This window comes from Stenella coeruleoalba (assembly GCF_951394435.1).
Source record: "Stenella coeruleoalba genome assembly, chromosome: 1".
Taxonomy (NCBI): domain Eukaryota; kingdom Metazoa; phylum Chordata; class Mammalia; order Artiodactyla; family Delphinidae; genus Stenella; species Stenella coeruleoalba.
In genome coordinates, this window is record NC_137169.1 from 52274302 (window position 1) to 52290258 (window position 15957).

A 15957-nucleotide genomic window follows, 5' to 3' on the forward strand; every position below is an offset into this window, starting at 1 on the left:
TTCTATACCATGTGAACAATTAATTCTCCAGTGTTATGGTCCATTTCCACTAATTGTTAAATCTCTCATATACCTCCTCTTTTCAGTCTGATATATCTTGACCCAGGAGACAAGCCAGTGAGTATCAGAGAAGTATTGAAGGCAGGAGAAAAGTACCTCTGAAATACTCCAAATAACTTGGACTTGAAGTCAAAGAAAAACTATTGATTTTTTTTTTTCCTGAGTACTTGAGAGATTTGTCAAGTAATCTCAAATCTCTTATTCTGTGGGAATCAATGCATTAATCAATCCACAGGCACTGTACCTAGCACTGTGCTGGGGGAATAAATCACCCTTGACTCAGTCCTCATTAGAAACACAGGGGAAAGAGCCCAGGACTGTGAGAGAGGAGACATAGTTGGGAGCCCTGGCTCTGCCATGAACCTGCCCTTGGCCTTGGACAAGTCACTTCACCTTTCCAGGCCTTCCTTTCACCATTGGAAATAGCCCCAATGATGGCAAATGTCCTTATCATTCCTATATTTTTGCACCCGCCTTACAGGATTAATTGAAGGAAAAATAAAAGAGCAATTAGTATTGGACAGAAAATTGTGGTACTAAAACACACTAAATTGCACGACTGTTTTAGCAATCACTTGGCGTCTTCTGAAACAGCCTCCTAAATATGCAGGAAGAGTGTTTATCATTCCTACTCTTATGGAGCCTGACACTTCACCGAGAGAACAGGCTTTACAATGTCGCGCTTTCTCAAAAATTGCTGCATTTGAAATCTTGCGGGATATTTAAAACTTGTTTTTAGAGGACCTGAGGCACTTTGAGTTTCTCAATGCTTTATCCTTCTTTCCTTTTCATCTTGCCTGGAGAATCCCCAGTGGTGATTTTTAAACATAACTTATGTACTTCATCGAGGTCTTTGGAGTTTGGAGAGTGCAGAGTTTCCTCTGAGGCAAAATATTTTGAACAGTGGCTGCCTGGGCTCACTGTTTCCTGGAGCTAAAGACTGCAAATCGATTTCTGCAGCCCACTTCTTCCAGAAGGAGACGGTGGGGGTGAGTGGGAACATGAACTTGCTTTGTCCACCTAAACAGCACCGTCAGATTTCTCAGTCATCCTCTTGGCTTTCGGAGGAATTGCAGGAGCAATTGTTGAGCCTCGCAACAGTGAGATTCCGCTGCCTTCCAGCTCTAACAATCAAGAGACAAGTCTCCAGAGAGCACAGGCTCCAAGCAGTTATTAGAGATGATGGCATTACCGGAGCGCTGGGGCCGCCTGCCCTGCCCTACAAAATAAACGGTCCTCTTACGGCTTCACACTATGCTTTACTCCCTATATTAACACAGGAGCTGACGGATCGGGTGAGAAGCTGCAACTTGTATTTTGGAGGGCATAAGAGATGATTGTGCTCGTTCTAATTCCAGAGCTGATCTTTTTAGCAGATTATGATGGATGACTCTCCACGGTGGTCAGCGCCTCCTGTATATATTTTAGGTGGAATGCTTTCTTTTGACACATACTTTACAGAGACATAAGTGTATCCTATTTTAATTAATGGAAGAAATGATTCATTCACAAGTGGAAGGTTTAATTAAAGAAAGGGTCAGCATGGGTCAGCCATGAATTGCAAAATATCTCTGATGTTTATTATACTCTCCACCAACTCTGCATGCTGTCTGGAGTGGTACACGGCAGTAAAGGCAGGCCCTGGAAAGAAAGAAAATGAAGTGTAATTAATTCATTCATTCAACAAATATTAATTGAGCACCTACTGTGTTTTAGGTGCTGTGCTAGGCTCTGCAAATAAAATGGTGAACAATCAGACATGATTTTTTGCACTTATGCCAGGGACAATGCAGTTGGGGGCACAAGAAAATTGAGGAACAAACAAATAGAACACTATTATTAAAGATGGTAACATGTTTTCTGGAAAAAATCGTTTGGGGCTCTTCTCCTTGCAGTGTTTGGGTATTGTTTTTTAAGAATTTTAATACCCCACTTTACAGTGGGTACATTTAACTTTGGAATATATCTCTGAAGCCAATCTGACCCAAGTCTGCTAGATGAAGTATCTTATTCTTAGAAGCAGCAGTTATACATACTGAGTTACAAAATATGTAGCTTGTCACAGTAGCTCCTTCCTATGAGGAGAGAAACTTTATGCTTTAGAATCAGACAAACCTGGATTCAAATCCCGGCATCTCAGCTTAATCGATTTCTGGTCTGTGATATTATTTTGCTTTTCTGACCTCAGTTTCCTCGTTTACAGGGAAGAATAACAATACATAAGGCATTGAGTCATGTGAAAAAATACATGAATAGTACCTAGGGCATAGCATTCTTATTAATCAGCATTAATATTTGTAATTTATCTTCTTACATTATTATTAATAGGAGTAATATTTTTCCCTCTCTTTTGCAACTTTCTTGATTCTCTGTTTGTTCTGGTTGTTCATGTTATTTTCTTATCCCCTCATTTGATGACAGAGGTCATAATTTTTAAAGCACTGGACCCAGTCTGATATATGCTTAGTGATCAATAAGTAACTGTCGAATGAACGGATAAAATTCTCTCTCTTTTTGGAACTGGGTAGAGAATAAGCTGATAGTAAACAAAGTCTCTCAAAGGCTTCCCATAACACTTGGAATAAAGTCTATATTCCTTATCATGGCAAACAGGAACCAACATGCCCTGACCTTTCCAGTCTCATCCAACACCATTTTCCCTCCTGTACTCAGCTTGAGCCACCAGCCTTGCCTGGAATGCCCTTCCTCTAGAACTGTGCATGGCTCACTCGTTCCAGATCTTCAGCTCTCTGTTCAACTATTTTCTCTTCCTGGAGACCTTCTCTGACCACCTTGCCTATTCATTTTCTATCTCCTCACCCTGCTTTATTTTTTCTCAAAGCATTATCACTGTCAGAAATTACATGATATATTTCAGAGTTTACGAATTTGTTGTCTATCTCCCCCACTTAGCACATGTGAACCCCTGAGAGCAGGAACCTAGACTGCTGGTGTCCAGCCCTAAGTCACCATGATACTGAATGAATCAAACAAATGAAGTATCTCTTTTCATTTTTGTAGGGAAATATATATATATATATATACACATATATATATATATGTGTATATATATATAAATAAACTATCCAAATAGTTTCTATAGTACAGTACTCTACAAAACATAAGAAATCTTTCCCCCCAAATTTTTGCTTGCAGCACTGAATTTAATTTTTCACCACAGAATGACAGGAAGTGGTATGGAAAACGAAGACACAGCCCATAGGAGGTCTCCCAAAGCCCCAATTTTAATAGGATTCCTACTCATTTTACTTTCTCACCGTGAGTCTGGCGCTCCTTGTAAGTTGCTTCCTTTGTGCTTAACAAAGTAGTTACTCCTGTTCTCAAAGCCAGCAAACATAGATTTTCTTTAGTTTTCACATGATCTGGCTCAAAACAGCAGGAAACATGAATGTTTCGTTTGGCGTCTTTCACTGTCTGAGAACAGAACTGTAAACAAGAGAGGAGTCTCCTCTTGCCCAGGTGGTCCTAGCGCTGGAGAGGACAGGCCAGAACCGTGTCCTCCACCATGCGGTCCGGGGACTGGAGGGAAGGTGAGGACCCTGGAGGCGTCCCTCGGAGGGCAGGCCTGAGCCTGGGTGTGCGAGCGTGGTGTTGCATGGTGTGAGGGCTTTGCTGGCCTCGCCTGTCTCTCCAAAGAGCCAAACAATGCCGGCTGTTCCTGGCAAGGCCGAGCCTGGCTTACTCAGATTCGTGTTTTAGGAGAGGTGCTTTGGGGTAACTGAACAGGCTCCATTTCCACCATGAGCACATCAGCCCTGGTTTCCGCTGTGCAAAAACAAAATTCTCAAAAATGTTACCGTATCAAATCGATGTGGCTTTTGTTTTATAAACAACTTTTTTTTTTTAGTCTGTGGAAACTGTAATAAAGACCAACACCACATCCAGTTGTTTTCCAGAGAACCGACTCCACTTGGGAGACTTTCTCTCAGCATGAGGGGCTGCTCTTTTTTTTCTAGCAGATATTCCTAAAATTTGACTCCGTGTGGTCAAGGGCATAGCAGTGGACCCTCAGCACCTCAGCTTGGAACCGTGGGCTTCTTTCTGCTTCTGAAAGAGGGCTTCAGAGCCACTAATGGAGCACTGGTGGGAGACAGACAGTCAAGGAAGTGATCTCACAGAGGAGCTCAGTTCTGCTGGAGAAGGGGAAGACTCCCTTGTGAAGGAGCCCATGAATTTGGGGCCATGAATTTGGGGCCCACACATCCCACAGGCAATGAGAACACTTCACGAAGGCTGTGATATTCCGAGATGCCTGGAAGACTCCCTGAAGCTCATTGCTTCCAAATGCCTTCCTTCTTTCAGTACAATTTCATTGAAGACAATTCAGATGAAAGCTTACAACGGGACGTCACTGATTTTCCAACACAAAACAGGCAAGGGTGATAATATTAATGGAACAAATACGTTTTGGGAGAAAATTCTTATTATTTGCACACATTAAAATTCACAAAATAGAGTTGAGCACCAGAAACCTTTCCCTTGTGACGGACAAACCATGGGTTATCTGCAATAATCCACTGAGGACGGATCCCATCTAAAACCCACTCCAGTGGAGAATCGACTACTGAGGGAATGTGTGTAGTACATTTTCACTCCCAGATTTCATGAAGAAATGGTTAAAACTCAGCCCTTTTCAAATCTGGCTCTGTCACCTACTAGTCATGCCTCAAATCCCACATCTATAAAATGGAGATAATAATATACTTATCTAAATGTTTTGTTATGAAAATTAAATGAGATAATCCGTGAAAGTCCTTGGCATAAGGTCTGACACTTGGTCAAGTGCTCAATAAAGGTTATTTGTAAAAATAACTATTATAATAATGATAATTTATGACATTATTATTAAAATTAACATTTGTTTGTAATGATTCCTATCCATTTCATTCTATATTTTCTTCCATTTTTCACTGCCTTTTGAATTCAGAATGTCTGGTAACCTGCATATTAAGTGGTAAAATACAAAATAACTGTTCCTCAACACGAATTTCTCTGAAAAATACTGTAGGTTATGCTACAGATTCCTGTAAGCATTTTTCTAATTTGAATAGCAAAATAACACTAAAATCAGCATGCTTTTCTATCTAGACTATAAGCCCCTTTTTAGCATCTTCTTTACTATTCTCTCTTCAGCTCCTAGCACATGGGGCTGCTCAAAATATGTTTGTTGAGTAGATAAATGTTCTTTAGTCATACAAGAGAAACAACAACAACAATAAAAACAACTGCTTGAGTAGCCTCTACTTCTCTTCCATCTAACACTTTTCCAACAAAGAAATTTCCCTGGTTAGTATGGAAGTTCTAAGATAGAGGTGATCATGGGCAAAGGAAACTCTGTTCTTGTATTTCACTCTTCCTGGTGGTCTGTGTTAAAAATAAGGTCACTCTGAAGTGACAGAGTGGCATGGACATATATACACTACCAAATGTAAAATAGATAGTTAGTGGGAAGCAGCCACATAGCACAGGGAGATCAGCTCAGTGCTTTGTGACCACTTAAAGGGGTGGGATAGGGAGGGTGGGAGGGAGACGCAAGAGGGAGGAGATATGGGGATATATGTATATGTATAGCTGATTCACTTTGCTATACAGCAGAAACTAACACACCATTGTAAGGCAATTAAACTCCAATAAGGTCACTCTTAGGAAAAAGCTATCTGATTGCCTAGTGCCCCTCCTTTGATATGTCATTTGAAATACTGACATTATTTTCATAGTGTCTTTCTTAAATTAGGGTTGGAATTCTTTTCTCAGCATCATCCTTTTCTTTTCATCCATTCTAGGAAAGAGCTGTCATTGTCTCATGTCCCCAGTAATTGGATAAGTGATTCTTCCTAACCTTGAAACAGCTAAGTAGAAAGTATACCCAGTGACCTTAAAATGGACAGCGTTTGCCTTTTCTAATTGGCATGTGTATTCTAGAACTCTTTGAACAATACTTTGAGTTCCTAAACCTTCTTAGAAAGGGGTGTGTGTGTGAGTTGTTGAAAGATGGGGAGTTGGTGATAGAGGGATCCACCTCCTTCATTTCTAGCTAAGTGACGGGGCTTCCACTTGGCCACAGGGAGAGAGCAACATGTTGGCACATATAACCATGGCCTGAATGCTGACATCCACTGGGAAATCTAGAAGCTGAGAAACAGAATGACTGGCCACTTTGATGGTGGAATCAGGAGAGGGCTGCTGAGCTGGGGAAAGTCCTGCACACCCTTAATTTGATGAGACAAGGGATGAGTATTTCCCATGGACCAGATGTGGGAAATGCTGAAGAGAGAGCTAAGCTCCAGACCTTTTAAGATCTGTCCAGTTGAACCTCCTGGGAGAAGGGACTCCAGCAAGTGTGAGTCCATGGAGAATGGCCCCTCTTGAGCCAGGGTCAGCAGATAGGAGAAACATCAAGCCAAAGGAAAATGTGCATTGAAGTTGCAGTTGGAAGGCCCAAATGGGAACTTCCAGAAAAACCCTGGAAAACACTCCACTGGAGAAAGGGGTAGCTTTAAACATTTGTCAGGCCCAAGAGCATGAGGCCAGCCTATGATAGAACCAACTCAAATAAGGGTTTTCTTGACCTTTATCTCTTCTTCCCTCCCTTGCTAACAGACCATAAGAGTCAGAAATTGGATAGCAGGCTGGGGGTTAGGGAAAGGGAGAGCCAGGAGGAAGAAAAATGCAAGGCCTCACAGACCCTATACCCCCTTGCTCAGTATGACATATTTCATTTTTTGTTGGAACATGATCTGATTTACATTTTAGAAAAATTATTCTGGCTACCTTGTGGAGAAATGACAGAGAGACAATAGAGAAAACACAAAGACCAGATGCAGGCCTATTTCACTTGTCTGCAGGAGGCATAAGGATGACTTGGACCAGGGTAACCAAGTGGAAGTGTTGAGAAGTGATCGAATTCAGAATACATTTTAAAGCTGCTAAGGACTTGATGCCTGTGAGGAAAAGAGAAGAGTTTTCTCTGACTACAACGTTTTTGACCTGAGCAATTCTTTGAGTGAATGAATCCATTACTGAGTGAATGAATGAATTGGGAGTCATTAAAGAGTTTTCAAGTAATCAGGTCAGATTTATATTTCAGAAACCTCACTCTAGTGAGGTTTAGTGAAGGATGGATTGGGGACTGAAAGCCAGGTGACTAATTGGAAGGCTATTGCAATAGTCCAGGGGAAAGGCATTGAGGTTCTGAGCTCAATGTCTAGGTAGTAGGTATAGAAAGGAAGGGATAGATCAGAGAAATATTTGGGATATTAAATTATTAAAGTGTGGTGATATGATAATTGTGAAGGAGGAGAAACATAATGGCTTCCAGATGCCTGAGTGAATAATAGTTCCACCCTAATGATGAAGAACATGGAAGAAAAAGGTGTAAAGGAAGAAAGGAGAGGATAGATGTTATGATGGTTAATTTTGTCAACTCGATTGGGCTAAAGGATGTCCAGATAGCTGGTAAAACATTACTTCTGGGTGTTTCTGAGGGTGTTTCAGAAGAGACTAGCATTTGAATCCATAGACTGAGTAAAGAAAGGTTGCCCTCACCAAAGAGGATGGGCATCATCCAATCTTTTGAAGGCCTGAATAGAACAAAAAGGTTGAGGAAGGGTGAATTTTCCCTCTGCTTGAGCTGGGACATCCATCTTCTCCTGCCCTCAGACATCAGTGCTCTGGGTTCTCAGGCTTTTGGACTCAGACTGGGACTTACACCTTTGGCTCCCCTGGTTCTCAGGCCTTTGGGTTTGGCTGGAACTCCACCACTGGTTTTTCTGGACCTCCAGCTTGCAGACAGCAGATCATGGGACTTCTTAGCTTCTATAATGAAGTGAGCTGATCCTTCATAATAAATCTCTTTCTATATTTATGTGTATGTGTGTGTGTGTGTGTGTGTGTGTGTGTGTGTGTGTGTGTGTATATATATATATATATATATATATATATATATATATATATATGACAGTTACTCTGTCTCATGCTGGAATAACACTAACAGATCATACACACTCTAGAGCTCCCTGTGGAATTGGCTGAGGTTTTGTCAGGCCTGCCATCACAGTTGGACTTCTCTCTCTGCACAATTCTGCTTCCTCACCTGCCTGCCACAGGTGTTGATCCCTAATAAACATCCTGCATGTCAATCTCCATCTCACTCTCTGCTTCCAGAGAATCCAACCTGTGACAGTTGATACCAGGAGTGGTCCAAAAGAGTAGGTGATTATTGGGGTTTGGGAGCTGAATCACTTACTGGCTGACTGGCAAGAAGGACTCCACCACTGGTGGTAGGTAGGAGACAGACAGACTCTGGCAGTGGGTGTTGACCCTGTTGTTCACAAGCTCCTGGATTGTGAATTGAAACGATGTATCAGAGGAGGGGATGGTATTAGCTGGTGTAATGCATTAGGCATTTGAGATGTATGGGGTAATTACTAATTATTAGGACAATGGGATTGGATACTTCTTGCTAAGTGTAATTGATACACTGGAAAAAGATAATGAAAAGCAATGAGAGATAAACAAGCAATTGCAAAACCAACTGTGAAAGCCAGAGGGGCTCCCTGGTAATATGATGAGGCTCTCATTTGCTACAGTAGGAGGACAGAGAAAGATGAGGCCTAGGCCCAGGACTTCATAGTCAAAGTGGCTGAATTCTAGAAAAGGTTAAATTACTAACCAAAGCATACATGTTATGCAGGGTTAGGGCCCTGGTTGGAAAAAAATTAAAACCTCACACTTGGGATTGTCTGACTGAATGCCCCTTCAAATTTTGAACTCCTAGACTCATCTGAACTCTCTCCGTCTTGAGAAATGGCCCACTGTCCTTAGTAAGAATGAGAACTCCCCCATGCTTGACGACAGTACAGAGAATTCTGCCCTGCAAGACAATAAGTGCCCCCTCAGGACCTTTGCCCACCTCCCCTCCTTGCCAGTAGGCCTATAACTAGGATTGGGTCACAGCAATGCAGCTGGAGATGTACTAGGTCTCATAAAGAAAGGAAGCAACTCTTCCCCAAAGGTGCAACAAGACATAACCGATATGTACAGCAGAAGCTGTGGAGTAGGTGTGGAGCTAGATTCTGAGGGTGCATGATCAAGGAGACTGGAACATAATATTGGATAAGGTTGAGTTTACTGATTCGGAAGCACTCTGCTAAAATACAAGATATAATACACTGACGAGGACTCCAAGAGATGACACAAACTCACTTCTAGGACAGCTCCTAAAAGTATTGGAAAAAGCAATGGGCCCCATTAACTGAAATCAAAATGTCAGAATTGCTATTCCAGATGGTTGAGAAAGTTGTTTAAAAGGTTCACAGAAGGAGGCATGCTGGAATGGATATACTAAATAAGGCTAGAAGACTCACCAAATGGTTGTGCTCCATGAGAAGGCCAAGAAGATACACGATTTACCAAGACCAGAAAGAATGTTCTGGTGAGAATGTCAGAATGCCTCAAAGACACAAATGTGACCTTATTACCCACTGCTTAAAAACTCTTTAGTGACTTCTCATTCTATTGGGCATCATGGAAATGTTCCAGAGCCTTGTCCAGTAGGCTAAGTCTCTCAGTGGGAGAGGCCAGTTCAGAAATAGACTCACATAGCAATGGGCATAATGGGATCCCCAAAGCAGTAGAGGTTAGGTGGTGGTGCTTAACTGCTTGAAGTTGAGTGGACACAATTATAATGAGACCATAGTTAGAACAGTGGCCAAGAGGGCTTGACCTGCAGAGATTTATTAGGATACTTAATAGAATATGGCATCCCTCAAGGCAAAAGAGATGGACAGTCAAAAAGTGTCTTAATCAGATTTTACCTCCAAAGAAATCAAGGATAGATGATCACGGGGCTGAAGGCAGTTACCCTCATTTTAAAAAGGCACAGTATCTTGTCTAGTTTCTGGACTTGAATCTATTTTCAGACCCAGACTCACTAATTCAACAGGAGGCCAGGTCTCCAGGAGGAAGAACCCTGTAACACCCCAGCAAATGGTAATGATTTCCCTGGTCCTTCTCCAAAAGGAATAATGGCCATGTAGGACCTAATTACACACTGAGGAAAAGGAAATACCCAAACATTTCAAGGACTATCAGACACAGTATGAATAGTCAGAGATCTGAATCATCATCATGGAGCCTCTCTTAGAGTAGGGGACTATAGGTGCCAAGTAATAGATGGAATCCTGGCTAAAGTCCAGTTTACTCTGTGTTCACTGGGTCCATGACCCACCAGTGGTCACTTCCCCTGTCCCTGAATTTATAATTAGATTTGATATACTTGGTACCACTCCCATATTGGGTCCTTGATCTATAGGATCAAAGCTACCGTAGTGGGTAAAGTCAAGCGGAGGTCTCTGAAAATGTCCTACCCCCACCCCATCCAAAAGAGTAAATCAGAAACAATATCACATTCCAGAGGGATGGCAAAAATTAGTTGAGTAATCTATTGTCATCATCTAGGAGCCATCTGGTCTCTGCAAGGACTAGAGTGGGGAATTAAATGAAGATATGGTGGGATCTCCATGAGGAGGCTACCAAGCCAAGTGAGAAGTAGTGGCAAGAGAGGAGGGAGGAAACCAGGAGCCATGAAAACCAAGGGGTGAAACCATCAATACCAGCAGAGAAATATAGTAAGGTCTGAAGGTGTCCACTGAAATTGGTAAATAATATATCACTAATGACCTTAGAAATAGGAATTCTAGCCAAATCAGTCATTTAACAGACATTCATTGCATATGTTACCTACTGCTAATAGGTGGTTGAAATAGATATGATCCCTTAACCCATGAAAATGTATAGTCTAGTGCAGGGGTCCCAAACCCCTGCACCGCAGACTGGTACCAGTCTGCAGCCTGTCACACAGCAGGAGGTGAGCAGCAGGCAGGCGAGCAAAGCTTCATGTAAGCTCCCCATTGCTCCCCATTGCTCGCATTACCACCTGAACCATTTCCTCTCCCCCGCCCCCTTCATGGAAAAATTGTCTTCCACGTAACAGTCCCTGGTGCCAAAAAGGTTGGGGACCGCTGGTCTAGTGGATAGTGGTGAAAGCCAAATTTGTGTGGAATAAAAGGAAAGGAAATAAAGTCAGTAAGTGTGTATTACTTAAGGTTTGGAGATAATAGAAGTATAAAAATGTATGGACACTTAGAGCTACAAGTCCACACCCAGCTCCATAAGCACATATTCATGAAGCCCAAAAAGAACCCCTTGGCTCATTCCTAGTTGGTTTCCGTGTGAGAGGGGCCAGCTTACCTACCCTCAAACATCTTGATCCTGAGAAGTTGATTCTTGAGCCAAGATACAAAGGATTAAGTGTGAAGTGTTCAGGGGGCTGCGGGGCTGAAGGGGGAGTGTTTCCCTCTTCCAGTTACTTTAGTTGAAAGGGAAGAGAAAATTCTGTGGCATTTATGCCTGATACCTGCAACTTTCTTGATGAGATAGAAGCCATAACCATCTTAATGGTTGGGTGTGGGCTTCACTGTATCTGGGCAGACAGGTCTGGGTTGGCTGTACTCAACCAAAGTAACCACAGGTTTCTTCTCAGCCTAAATGGAAACCAAGCTAGGTATTTCAAACAGAGGGGACTTAAGACAGAGAATTGGTTACAAAGATGATGGAAAGTTGCGAGGGCAAAAATGGCAAGCAGAGGTAACCCAAATATTTGTAACTACAGAAAGCAACTATGAGTCAAATGCTATGGGAACAAAAGAGAAGAGAGAGTGCCTAGAAGAGGTCAGAAGAGGTCCCCACATACATGCTGGTGCTCAGAACTTGGGGAGGGTGTGGCTGGCTGGTGCTGGTACTTTTAAGAGGGAACAACGCAACTGGTTTGGGGAGTGCCAAATGAAGCTGGGAACTGAAGCCATAGCTATACTTTGCTGCTGTTTTTCCTGTAGTGACACCAACACTAGAAATAGAAAAAGTCCTTCTACATCCTTCCATCTTCCAATGTCCCTCCAGTTCTCCCCACTGACAGTCCATCAGCTAATAGGAAGCCACCTGGCAAAAGTTTCTCAGAAGCATAGTTTGCAGACCCTGACCCCAGCACCACAGAGCAGAATGTAGAGGAGTGGTTTTGGAGCTGAACAACAAGAGGTAAACACCACGACCATACCAGAGAAAATGGGTGACTGGAGGGCCTGACCCTTTTGACTTAAACAAAGAGACTGGTGCACTAGAAGGCCAGTACATGTAGGTGCTTGTACAGCCAGCAGGTATGAGGTATGACCAGGCATTTCTCTTCCTCTTTGTTGGCTGGTACTGGCCGTTGCCAAGATGCCACAGAGCCTGATTACAGTGAGAATATAGCATTGGCAAGGGTACTGAGCACATCTGGCTGGTGCCACTTGTGGTCCCAGAACCTACATCCTCTGTGCAAAGGAGTTCAGGTAGACCACCACAGTCTCTTCCTCATGGTTAAGATTTTCCTAGGTAGAAAACCAGTAGAAGAGCTTTCTAGGGCAGCCAGACCATATGAACAAAATTTAGAGGAGAATAAATTATACGGCATGTTTGGAAGATAGTCAAAGCCTCTCCTCCTTTTTAAATTTCCTTTACAAGATGGGAAGGAGACTTTAAAAATATTTTTTAATCTATAGTTTTCTTATGTAGCAGAGGTAGCTAATTAGAAAATACAATGTGAAAAATATCCCATTCTCAATATCAGTTGAAATTATAAATACTTAGGAATAAATTTAAGAAATGTGCATAACTTGTCTATGGAGAAAAATTTTGAAAATTTAAAGGACCAAAAATAACACTGGAATATGTGGAGAGATACAGTCTATTGGAAGTTTAAATATTATTAAAATATAAACTATTCTCCAACTTATCTAGATGTTTAGTAAAGTTATCCCCAAAAAAGCACTTGACACATGCTTAAATATCCTGAAAATTAATCATTCTCATGCAAGTTGATGATGTTTGTACTCATATAATTTGATGAGAACATGAGTTGATAAAATTATTCTAGAAACAACTTGGCTGTGTGAATCAAGGATTCTTTTAACTATCTATATATTTTGATCCAGAATTTTAGTTTAAAAATTTATCTAAAGAAATAATCAGACATGCTGATAAAATTTGCCTTCAAGTATGTTCATTATAAGATATTCATAATTTACAAAAACTAAAAACACCCTACAGATCTAGCTACAAGAGAATGTTAAGTAAACTATATACTCAATAGATATTTATATAGAAAATTGAAAAGTATTATCCATGAGTATTCAAAGATTGGGGGAAAGTTTAGGATAAATGTTAAGTGAGAAGAACATAATTCAACATTTTATATAATGAGATTCATGTGTGCACATATGTGTGTGTATATGCATACATATGCTTCTACATACATAGACAAAATTTGGAAAGAAATTCACCAAAGAGTTATCAATGGTTAATCCTGGGTGATAAAATTATATGAAATTTTTACTTTACTCTTTATATATTTTTGTTTTAATTTTACCATGAAAACATTTAATAAGAAAAATGAAATCATTTCAAAAAGAGGGAGAGATATTTGACTTCCTCCAATTTTTCTTTCAAAAATTCAATAAGTCCTTAATTGCCAATATGTGCCAGGCACTTTTTCACAGTGCCATTTGGAGGTTAGACAACCTGGATAAGAGTTGAGTATCTAGATCAGAGAGTGGTAGGAAATGGACTGGAAAGATGGATTGGACCAGGTTGTTCATGGCCTTGTAGGTCAGACAGGTCAGAAAGCTTGGACTCCATCTTGCAAGTTTTGAAGTGTCTGAGGCGATCCTTATGAAGAAAAACTATAGGAGAGACCTTCAAGATGGCGGAGGAGTAAGATGTGGAGATCACCTTCCTCCCCACAAATACATCAGAAATATATCTACATGTGGAACAACTCCTACAGAACACCTACTGAACGCTGGCAGAAGACCTCAGACCTCCCAAAAGGCAAGAAACTCCCCGCGTACCTGGGTAGGGCAAAAGAAAAAAGAATAAACAGACACAAAAGGATAGGGACAGGACCTGCACCTCTGGGAGGGAGCTGGGAAGGAGGAAAAGCCTCCACACACTAGGAAACCCCTTCACTGGTGGAGATGAGGGGTGGGCTGAGGGGAACTTCGGAGCCAAGGAGGAGAGTGCAGCAACAGGGGTGCAGAGGGCAAAGCAGAGAGATTCCCACACAGAGGATTGGAGCCGACCAGCACTCACCAGCCCGAGAGGCTTGTCTACTCACCCATTGGTGTGGGTAGGGGCTGGGAGCTGAGGCTCCAGCTTCGGAGGTCAGATCCCAGGGAGAGGACCAGGGTTGGTTGAGTGAACACAGCCTGAAGGGGGCTAGTGTACCACAGCTAGCCGAGAGGGAGTCCAGGAAAAATTCTGAAACTGCCTAATAGGCAAGAGACCATTGTTTCAGAGTGTGCGAGGAGAGGAGATTCAGAGTACCACCTAAACGAGCTCCAGAGATGGGTGCAAGCCACGGCTATCAGCATGGACACCAGAGATGGGCAAGAAATGCTAAGGCTGCTGCTGAAGCCACCAAGAAGCCTGTGTGCAAGCACAGGTCACTATCCACACCTCCCCTCCCAGGAGCCTGTGCAGCCCGCCACTGCCAGGGTCCAGTGATCCAGGGACAACTTCCCCAGGAGAACACATGGCACGCCTCAGGCTGGTGCAATGTCACGTTGGTCTCTGCTGCCGCAGGCTTGCCCTGCATTCTGTACCCCTCCCTCCCCCCGGCCTGAGTGAGCCAGAACCCCCAAATCAGGTGTTCCTTTAACCCCGTCCATTCTGGGGAAAGAACAGACGCCCTCAGGTGACCTACACACAGAAGCAGGATCAGATCCAAAGCTGAACCCCAGGAGCTGTGCGAACAAAGAAGAGAAAGGGAAATTTTTCCCAGGAGCTTCAGGAGCAGTGGATTAAATCTCCACAATCAACTTGATGTACCCTACATCTCTGGAATACCTGAAAAGACAACGAATCATCCCAAAATTGAGGCAGTGGACTTTGGGAGCAACTGTAGACTTGGGGTTTGCTTTCTGCATCTAATTTGTTTCTGGTTTTATGTTTATCTTTGTTTAGTATTTAGACCTTATTATCTTAAACAGTTTATTGATTTGGTTGCTCTCTTCCTTTTCTTATATATATATATATATATATTTTTCCTTTTTCTCTTTTTGTGAGTGTGTATGTGTATGCTTCTTTGTGTGATTTTGTCTGTATAGCTTAGCTTTTACCATTTGTCCTAGGGCTGTTTCTGTCCGTTTTTTTGTTTTGTTTTATTTTAGTATAGTTTTTAGCACTTGTTATCATTGGTGGATTTCTTTTTGGTTTAGTTGCTCTCTTCTTTCTTTCCATCTTTTTTTTCTTTACTTTTTAATTTACTTTATTTTTAATAATTTTCTTAATTTTTAATTTTAATAACTCTTTCTCCTTTCTTTCTTTCTTTCTTTCTTTCTTTCTTCCTTCCTTCCTTCCTCCCTTCCTTCCTCTCTTTCTTTCTTTCTTTCTTTCTTTCTTTCTTTCTTTCTTTCTTTCTTTCTTTCTTTCTTTCTTTCTTTCTTTCTTTCTTTCTTTCTTTCTTTCTTTCTTTCTCCCTTTTCTTCTGAACCGTGTGGCTGACAGGGTCTTGGTGCTCCAGCCAGGTGTCAGGCCTGAGCCTCTGAGGTGGGAGAGCTGAGTTCAGGACACTGCTCCACAAGAGACCTCCCAGCCCAAGTAATATCAAATGGCAAAAGCTCTCCCAGAGATCTCCATCTCAATGCTAAGACCCAGCTCCATCACTGACCAGAAAGCTACAGTGCTGGACACCCTATGCCAAACAACTAGCAAGACAGAAACACAACACCACCCATTTGCAGAGAGGTTGCCTAAAATCATAATAAGGTCACAGAAACCCCA

At 42.0% G+C, this 15957-nt stretch overlaps 1 protein-coding gene across 1 annotated transcript in view; it reads right to left on the reverse strand.

The window, feature by feature from the left end:
• Positions 1-1579: 1579 nt before the first annotated feature.
• Positions 1580-15957, reverse strand: part of TM2D1 (TM2 domain containing 1) — a 139974-nt gene continuing 125596 nt past the window's right edge. The window contains exon 6 of the mRNA XM_079915661.1: positions 1580-1701. Coding sequence (XP_079771787.1) covers positions 1642-1701 — 60 coding nt within the window. The 3' untranslated portion in view covers positions 1580-1641. The remainder of the gene's footprint in view (positions 1702-15957) is intronic.